Consider the following 10,105-nt stretch of genomic DNA (forward strand, 5'->3'; position numbering starts at 1 on the left):
TAGCAAGTACTAAAAAAACAACTATTTTTGTTGGTTTAAATGTACGCCACTAACTATATAATAAAAATGTACATCACCTAACATATTTTCTCGTCTATTATATTAAAAATATTTATTTATTTTTATTTATTTAATTTAAATTTTTAAAAATATTTTATTATTTTATATTTATTTACTTATATTATTTTATATTATTTATTTCCTAATAATTAGATGACGTATAAGAATAAGAGTGATATATTGAAAGCCTCATTTTTGAATTGGCACTCTGTATTACGTTATTCAAATTAAATTGGAATTCTAACGCGGTTCGAACACCTGATTTTTTTGTTGTTTTTTTGAAAAAATGATATAATATGATTATTTTTTAAAAATCTAAAAAGATAAAAAGCAAAAGTCAAACATTTATCAAAGAGATTATTCCTATCTTCCACGATTTTTATGAAATTTTTATAAAATTAAAAAATTTATAAATTTTAATTCTAAATTTGCTTCAATTTATCTCACAAGAGAAACTTTAAGGCCTCTTCGTCAACTCTCCTTTGAAGTTAGTGGAAGTGTTAATATATAACTACGTACGATAATAAATTAAAGAAGGTACTCCATTTCAAAATAGATAAATTTTTGGATTGAATCGCACTCTTAAAGAAATTTAGTTAATTGTATTAGCGAAAAAAAGGTAGTAAATATATTTTTTAACTTTACAATTTTGAACGAATATATTTACTCATTTAAAGAATTGTGCATATATATCTTTATCGTCTAATAAATTATGCATGTATATAGACCATTCTTATCTAATAAATATTTGTTTCTTTATATTTTGATTCTGCTCATTCAAAAATTTGATTTGTTACTAATAAAAATTGAGAAAAATAAATCGAAGAAAGTATATGACAATGATAATATATTCATTTGATTTGATATAAATATGAATAAATTTTGACCATTTATTTTCGCTTTATAATATACGTGTTGGGTTGATTTTCCATTGTTGCCCATGATACAAACAAACAAAACAGTGCAACTTTTTCCAAGTACCAAGAATTGACATTAAAAATAAAAAAATAAAAAAGAGTGCAATCTTTTTTGTCTTGTGTTAATTTCTTTCTAATTTGATTTTAAAGTTAAGCTTTTTTAGTTCTCAACTTTAGACCTTTTAGGACTCGTATAACTAATTTTGAAATTAATTTTAGGCTTACCAGTTCTATAAGAGAACAGTTCAACTGGTTAGGCGTCTGACACATTATTTACTGTGCTCTATTTAGAGCAGTGTGCATTATTCGGGGTGATTAAAAAGAATCATACCATGTTGATAGTGTTCCTGTCCCTTAATAATCAGGCTACCCTCGGATTCTTCCCTCCAGATATTAATGAGGTGGGCGAAAAGGAGAGCCCAACTTATAATTATATACGGATACATATATTCCTTGTCATTCTAATCTCGATATAGTTCCAACAAGCCTATTCTTTGACTCTCATATATGGTTGAGATGAAATCGTATAACTAATTCTGATTAATTTAAGATGAATTTATCTCATATTTGGTTGGATAAAATGCAAGATAACTAATTCTGATTAATTTTAAGACAAGTTTATCTCATGTTTAGTTGGATAAATCGCAGGATAAATTATCATAGAACTATAGTGTTATTTTTATACTATATTGAAGGTAGAATAACAATCCCCTGATAACTAATTCAAAATAACTTGTTCCCGTTCAAACAAGTCAATACCATTGTCAACTTTAACCGTACCAGAAAAAGCCCAAAATAGTCTCTTCTCTTGTTTTTGGGTTAGAAAAGAAGACCCGGCCCAAAACAAAGCTTCACCCGTGTTTTCCAATCCGCAAAACCCTAGCAACTTCACTAACACACAGTTCTTTCCATCTTACAGTTCTTCGTATTTTGCTCGCTCACAGTACGAAGAACAGTGGATAACAGCAATGGCGTCCAGCGATCAAACAGTGTTGCAATTTTCTCCATCATCAGCGAGCTTATCGGCTAAAGTTCATCCTTTGGTCATTTTCAACATCTGCGATTGCTTTGTGAGGCGCCCTGACCAAGCCGAGCGTATCATAGGCACTCTTCTCGGTTCCGTATTACCTGATGGTACTGTTGACGTTAGGAATTGCTATGCCGTTCCGCACAGCGAGTCTCAAGATCAGGTTTGCCTCTCATTACTGCAGATTCTCTTAATTTTAGTCCTTTTTAGATTGATTTTTCTGGAATGAATCGGAAATGAGCTGTATTACGATTGTAACTCTTTCTCTCCGTTTGGATGATGTTTGTGTAATTTTTGGTTAACGACATGAATCAAATGAGCAATTTTCAGTGAATTTTTCGAACTTAGAGAACGTTATTGTTGCTTATATTACTTTATTGATAAACTATCGCTGATTAGGCTGCACATTGTGTTTGTGCATTATAAATTGGGTCTAGACCATGCAAATGCTGTGTGAAAATACTAGGAGAAAGGAATATATTTGGCAGAATTGCAGTTGCATTTTAGTAACCCTGTGTTAATATTTAGTAGTTTATAGATCTTGTTAGCTTTGTGTGTGTGACTTTGAATTTTATTTTTTAATTCAGAGCTTAATAGTTCAGATGTTTTGAGCCAATCAGTATGACAAGAAACTTAATGTATATTAATTCAAATGGAGAAGTATAAATAGCGTCCATTTTGCACTGTGTTTTTCTGAGGTGCAGTAAACAAAGAAAACTTAAGGTGCATTAGTTAGAAACTAGATAATTTCATCTTGCTACTGTGTTTTTGGTGTAATCAGTTACTTTTAAATGATCCTGTCTCTATCATTGATGTTTTAGACTCATTATAGACATAGGATCATAGAATCAGATAATTTCATCTTGCTACTGTGTTTTTGGTGTAATCAGTTACTTTTAAATGATCCGTTCTCTATCATTGATGTTTTAGACTCATTATAGACATAGGATCATAGAATCATAGATGTAGGTAGTACTTTGTAAATATGGGGATGCTACAACTCTTGTAAGATTCGGATTCTAACATATATAGAAAAAGTTACCAGTTTCAAAAAAAAAAAAGAAACTAGATAATTTCATGTTTGGTGTCATTGCAAAGGAAGGACTTATTTGGTAGGTTTGGGGTGGGGGGTAGGGCAGAGTTTCAAGAGAAGATGAAGGACTCTTTGCAGCAATGTGTATTCTGTAATCTGAATCCTTATTGTTTGTTTGTGGCTTGAGCTAACCTGTAAATATCACCAGTGTTAACAATTTTGTACAATATAAAAGCTATATCTGGTTCTTGATCTGTCTTAACCATATCTAAGAAGTGATCAGATAATGGATCCATTTACCCAGTGCCTTTCACTGGAGTGACAACATAAACTCATGGAGTGACGGTCCAACTAATAAAGACCTTAATGTTCACCGAATTCTAATATGTTAGTTGTTTCAGTTTTCTTTCTTTGCTCTTAGTTACAGTTGTTACTTTAATTGATTGCAACTAAGCTCCTTCCCCATTGCATTTCTAAAAGAAGCAATTTCACATAGAAAGTCTAGAGATGAAAATGCAAAGAAAGAGACAATGAAAAATAGTTGAAGTTGTGTAGATGTATCAAACTAATACACCAAGATTTGCTTGGATAAAACTGTTAGCAAGGTTTTGGAATAGGTCCAAAACAATTGATGTTTTGGGCTTGGGCACATGAATGAAGGAATTCACTAACTCCTATAAATTAAGACTGGTTTGACTAAAATACCCTTAATTATGATTTTATTTTCTTAGTTGAGATAAATATCATGGTGATTAGGAATGTGTCAAAGGGAAAATTTGAGAAAAAGAATTAAATACCTTCTTGGTTTTGTGAAACATCAATTGTTATGGAAGCACTTTTAAAACATCAATTATTTTGGATGGGAGGGAATAACAAATAGTTATTTAGCATTTAATTGTAGAAGTAGAAAGTTGAGGTAAATGCCATGAGAGAGGGAGAGGGGAGAAATACCTGCATTTAAACTTATATTTTTAATTTGGAGAGTGGTTGTTTTTTGTTGCAAGATGGTGTCAAGAATGAATGACATGTCGATGAAAGAGTCTGCAAGAACTACACAGGCACACAAATTTATGTAGAATTTTTTTATATGTTCTAAATACTCTTAGAGCTAATACATCTTACAAAAATGTCTTCAATTCATCCTGTTTTACCAAATTGTTGTTTCTTTTCTCGTGATTGTATTCTTAACTCCATGATTCTTAAACGATACCCCCATTTGTAATATAGAGCTTGTTGTAATGTGCTTTTATTTTATTACTTTTTCTGAACTTTTGGGCATGTCTTCTTTTAAAGGTTGCACTGGATATTGATTACCATCATAACATGTTATCGTCTCATCAGAAGGTGAATCCAAAGGAAGTGATTGTTGGATGGTAATTCTCGATATATTTATGCCCTTTTATTTTATGCTTTTGTGTTTAAGCCCCAACTTGCTTGGAATTAAGGCACAATTGTTGTTTATTTGTTTGTTTCATCTTTTACATTTATGCTACTTGAATATTTGGTGAATAATCTGGAATGATGGAAATAGTATTTGTTCGGATAAGTGAAACTGAGAGGAGTGGTACTAGCCACTATATTTTGCATGTACAAAACATGAAATAATGACTGCATTTGTCAAGATTAGGGGTGTTCACGGTTTGGATAAAAACCGATCCAAACCGAAAAACCAAACCAAACCGATAAAATAAAACCGATTTTATTTGGGTTTGGTTTGGTTTGGTTTTAGATTTTTGAAAACCGATAGTATTTGGTTTGGTTATGGTTTTATTTGAAAAAAATCGAAGAAATAACCGAACCGAACCGAACCGATGAATTATATACATATATTTTATTAATATACATACTTAATATATTGTTTTTATAAACAATTTTAAAGATCTTATACATATTTTCATTAAAATTTCTTTATAATTTACTTGTTGAAAGCAAAAATTCCCAAGATGAAACATTTATTTTATTGATTTCATGTATATGAGTGTCTATGACAATTCTTTGTGGGAATGAATGTTATTTTCTCTTCCTTCTAGACCAATATAGTGAATTTTAAAGCTTTATTGATAGTAAATTTAGTGATCGAAAGTTCAGTAATTTAAGTCATTCTAACTATTTTTCGTTTTGAATGGATTGTTGTCACTTCTATCACATTTTAAATGAATTGTTTCTTTTATTTTTGTGTATGGTTAATAACCGAATAACCGAACCAAACCAAACCGAAACCGATAAATGTATATTATATTTGGTTTGGTTTTGATAATTTTAAAACCGATTAAGTTGGTTTGGTTTTGACCAATAACCCATCCAAACCAACCCGTGAACACCCCTAGTCAAGATACAATTCTTTCCGCCTTCTTTTATATATTATAAAACATTAGGCAACTTTTCCAGGTTCTTTTTTCCTTGAACATCCCACAACATCCACCCTAAGTTTTGGTTGGTGGACTTATGCACCTCCTATTTTGTGTGGTAGTCAACATATCAACACTTCGAATACTTGAGCTGATGAATTTGTGGATATCTCATGCTTAAACATTCCAGGTTTTCTACTGGTTTTGGAGTCTCTGGTGGTAGTGCTTTGATCCAAGAGTTTTATTCTAGAGAAACTTCAAATCCTATACATTTGACTGTTGATACTGGATTTCAAAATGGGGAAGCTTCAATAAAAGGCTTTGTCTCTGTGCATTTGTCTCTTGGAGATCAGCCACTTGCTGCTCAATTCCAGGAAATTCCATTGGATCTACGCATGGTTGAAGCTGAAAGGGTTGGATGTATGTCTCTACTTCCCTTCCCTTCCAAATAGACTAGGCCCTATTTTACTGCATATTGACTTAGCTATGTTTATGTACATTGGTCAGATTGGATGGAAAAGGGGTTAGGTTATATGTAATTGAGAACTGTTGATGGGATTTTCTTATAACGATGAGGGTTGATCAGGGGTATTTTTTTTGTATAAGCAAATAGTTATTCATCTCAAGTATATTATGCAAAAAGTAGCCATATAGCTAATGTGTTTAAGTCGGGAAGTAGTGTATATATAGATTGGTTGAAGCAATAGGTTTTATTTCCTGTTCGCAATGGAAATCCTTACTGGGACTTTCTTGTGCCCCTTGATGCAGTTGATATGCTCAAGACAACAACTGTGGACAAACTTCCCAATGATCTTGAAGGAATGGAAGCATCAATGGAGCGATTACTTGCTCTTATTGATGATGTCCACAAATATGTTGATGATGTCGTGGTAACAGTAACTTTCCCTTGCCTTAATTTAGCAAGCTTCTATGGTTTTTCGTCTCTAAGTCTTCATATTGGGTTTCGTTTGTAGGAAGGACGTCTACCCCAGGATAACAAAACAGGAAGATTCATTGCTGATACCGTGGCTACAATTCCTAAACTCTCACCCCAAGCCTTTGATAAGCTTGTGAATGATGGTCTTCAGGTAGTGTTTTTGCCCCTTACTATGTTTATGCCGTTGCTTCCCTGCCCCCTTTCCCGACCCAGAGCGTAGGTAGGAGACTCTTTACTACTGGTTAAGTCACTTTGGTTCGATCTGGGTTATCTTACCCTGAATTTATCTTTATTTGTAGGACCAATTGCTTTTGCTGTATTTGGCAAGCCTCACGAGGACTCAACTCAGCTTTGCAGAGAAGTTGAATACCGCTGCTCAGATTCTGTGATTGATGATGATTTCATTCTCGTAATGCAAGGCCAGATTTTTGACCGGGTGACTGAATGGTCTGACTTTTCTCATCGCGATAAATCCTGTTGATAGATGAGGCTCATGGGTTTCAAGTATTGGCTCAGAGTACTCAATAGGTTAACTAGACATATAATTTTCCGTGCGAGAGAGACTCAGAGTACTCAATAGGTTAGAGGTCAGAGGTGTAAGGATACATAATTTTCCATCGTTTTGTAATCGTCTTTCATGGCATTAACAGTTGTTAATTGAAAATGTCCAGTACCTTTGACAACTCCAGTTCTTTTTTTTTTTTTTCCAAACAGAAAATAGTTAACTTAAATACATAAAACTTTCTTGAATTTGGCACAATTTGCAGCTTGCACAACCTAAATTATGATATGGTTGTATTACATTTGAACTATTATTTTCCGTCTATTATCACCTTATTATGTACGTTGTAGAGAACTATTGAAAACTCTTCTAAACTTAGCATGGATTATTAGTTTCATTCTCAAATTATTGATACTTTGATAGCCTTAAAAACATTCATTTACTTGATTAATTGAACTTAGACACCCCCGATCGTTCTACATGAGTGAAATACAGCCCTAATTCTTGTTAAGTTTGTTGGTGTTTTCAACACCTTTCTCGGCATTTTATTAAGAGCTCTATACTCTTACAAGAGTTTAAGACCACTTGCTATGTCATGTGGCAGATTGGGGATGTATCTAAATTTAGTTAGTAAAAGTAGAGGGGTGTCTTTTAAGGCCGTAAATAGTTCAAGGATGAAAATAATAATTTGCACCAAGTTCAGAGGTGTTTTCAATACTTCTTCTCTTTTAAGTTTCTTCTCAGTGTATGAGAGCTAAGAAAGAAGCAAAAAGTGTTGAAGTGGTTTTGCTCATATGGATTGCAATGGCTAGATCGTATGCTATTTTTCCATCATTATTTTCTTCGAGTTAAGAATCTTTCGGAAACGTTCTTTCTACACAAAAGATAGGACATAACTTTAATTTAGAACCACAAGATTAAAAAGTTTTTTTTCTTTTCTTAAATTTGTTCCAAGTCAACCTATAATACTACTTGTAGATGCAACTGTATTAATTTGTTTTTTGTTTATATATCCACATATTCCTAATTGGATTAAATTAAATAGAATACGCCGACCAATCAAGAAAGAAAGTTTTGAGGATCATTCTTGGCATTAATAAACTGAACTCTTAACTGGGATCATGTAGAACACAAGCTAAGTAGTGGAATTAATTAATTAATTAGTAATAATTAGCAGAAGTATATATATTTCATATTTGTCGAAGTATAAACACATACATATATTTAAAAAAACACAAAAAATCTATAGATATTTAAAGTAAATTCATTTTTTTATGATATATTGTTGTTAATCTGTATTACTAAGATATTTAGAACAATAACTTCGAAGTTCGAAGAACTTGATAAGAAACAACAAAGTTTCAAAAAAGAGTATTTTCAAAACAAGAAACTCAAAACAGTAAAGAAAATAGAATCCGAAAAAGATTAGAAAAAATATATATAAAAAAATTTCAAAGAAAAAAATCGAGCCCACTGAATTCACAGTGTTTCCTTAAGAAAATTATTCTCCTCAAGTACCTAAGGTTAATGGAATATATCTTCCCAGGATAGAACGATCTTCTTCATCGGTGTATTGATACCTAAAACCTCAGTGTCAGCGAACCACTCAACGGAAGTAAAGTACACTAGAATTTGTTTGTGGAGAAGAAGTAGTTTTGAAGTTCAGAATATTCGTTTTGAAAAATAAGAGGAAATTTCTCTATTTATAGACAACAAATGATAGTCAAAAAAGTCACAATCCTTTAAAAAAAAATCAAAAATTATAATTCTTTGTAAAAGTTAAAAGTCACAACTTGTTATAAAAATTATAACGTTGCATAAAAATTGCGAGTTTTTATTTTCATTCACACCTTCTGAAACCCAACATATACTTCTCCGTACACGAATAAATAAAAATGAACGGAGAGATACTTTGTTATCGTTAATAGTTAGTTGGGCATCGTGCCAACCAGCCATATCTTTCAAGTAGCAGTATCCAAAACGAAAAGATACCAACAGCAATCTTTACAAATGCATGAATCAAATTCCGTAAATTCACTAAAAAATGAGTATTACATAATACTAGGGGTGTTCACGGTTTGGATAAAAATCAATTCAAACCGAAAATTCACATTAAATCGATAAAATAAAATCGGTTTTATTTGGGTTTGGTTTGGTTTGATTTTAGATTTTTAAAAATCGATAGTATTTGGTTTGGTTATGATTTTATTCGAAAAAATCGAAGAAATAACCGAATCGAACCGATAAATTATATATATATATATTTAATTAATATACATACTTAATATATTGTTTTTATAAACAATTTTAAAGATCTTATACATATTTTCATTAAAATTTCTTTATAATTTACTTATTGAAAGCAAAAATGTCCAAGATGAAACATTTATCTTATTGATTTCATGTATATGAGTTTTTTTGACAGTTCTTTGTGAGACTAAAAATGTTATTGTTTCTTCCTTCTAGGCTAATATAGTGAATTTTAAAGTTTTATTGATAATAAATTTAGTGATCGAAAGTTCAGTAATTTAAGGCATTCTAACTATTTTTCGTTTTGAATGGATTGTTGTCACTTTTTAAACATTTTGAATGAATTGTTTCTTTTGTTTTTGTGTGTGGTTAATAACTGAATAACCGAACCAAACTAAACCGAAACCGATAACCACCAAACCGATAAATGTATATTATATTTGGTTTGGTTTGGTTTTGATAATTTTAAAACTAATTAAGTTGGTTTGATTTTGGTTTTGACCAATAACCAATCCAAACCGACCCGTGAACACCCCTACATAAGACTGTGAACTCATTTATTATTACTCGAATGTAAAAGCGAAATAAAACATAGTTTAAAATATTAAGTTGTCGCTATGTGCAAGAGTCGGGGAAGAGATGAATACGATAATCTAATGTACATGGTCTTATTTTATATTTCTGTAAGAGATTATTTCCACAATTCGAATCTTATAACCTGCTGATCACACAAGTGTCTAAGCTTGAAATTTCCCTAAGCATTTAATTTTTCGACTAAGAGTGTTCAAGGGACCACCCTAGAATCACTATAGATAGACACTGAATCACGTAACAATAATTTTATCAGTTCCCTGTTACAACAAAGACTCACCTTCATTATTACTCGTACAGTATATTTTGAAATGCAGTCCGCCTAAAATTAAAATTTAAAATAATAAAAAATGGATCACTAGGTCAACAAATGCATGAATCAAATTCCCTATATATAGCCCTCCTCTTTCTACTCTCACTTCATCCTCAGCTTCAAATTA

The 10,105-nt window shown here is 31.6% G+C and overlaps 1 protein-coding gene across 1 annotated transcript; it reads left to right on the plus strand.

Moving 5' to 3' along the window:
• Nucleotides 1-1,843: 1,843 nt before the first annotated feature.
• On the plus strand, nt 1,844-7,082 carry LOC125831233 (eukaryotic translation initiation factor 3 subunit F). The gene is made up of 6 exons (XM_049510425.1): nt 1,844-2,167; nt 4,331-4,410; nt 5,576-5,805; nt 6,154-6,275; nt 6,360-6,473; nt 6,622-7,082. The coding sequence occupies exons 1-6, from the start codon at nt 1,946-1,948 to the stop codon at nt 6,709-6,711; spliced, it is 858 nt and encodes a 285-aa protein (XP_049366382.1). The 5' UTR covers nt 1,844-1,945; the 3' UTR covers nt 6,712-7,082.
• Nucleotides 7,083-10,105: the final 3,023 nt, after the last annotated feature.

The sequence above is a fragment of the Solanum verrucosum genome, unplaced genomic scaffold (genome assembly GCF_900185275.1).
Source record: "Solanum verrucosum unplaced genomic scaffold, falcon-dt-bn FXZP01000049.1, whole genome shotgun sequence".
In the NCBI taxonomy this organism is placed as follows: Eukaryota; Viridiplantae; Streptophyta; class Magnoliopsida; order Solanales; family Solanaceae; genus Solanum; species Solanum verrucosum.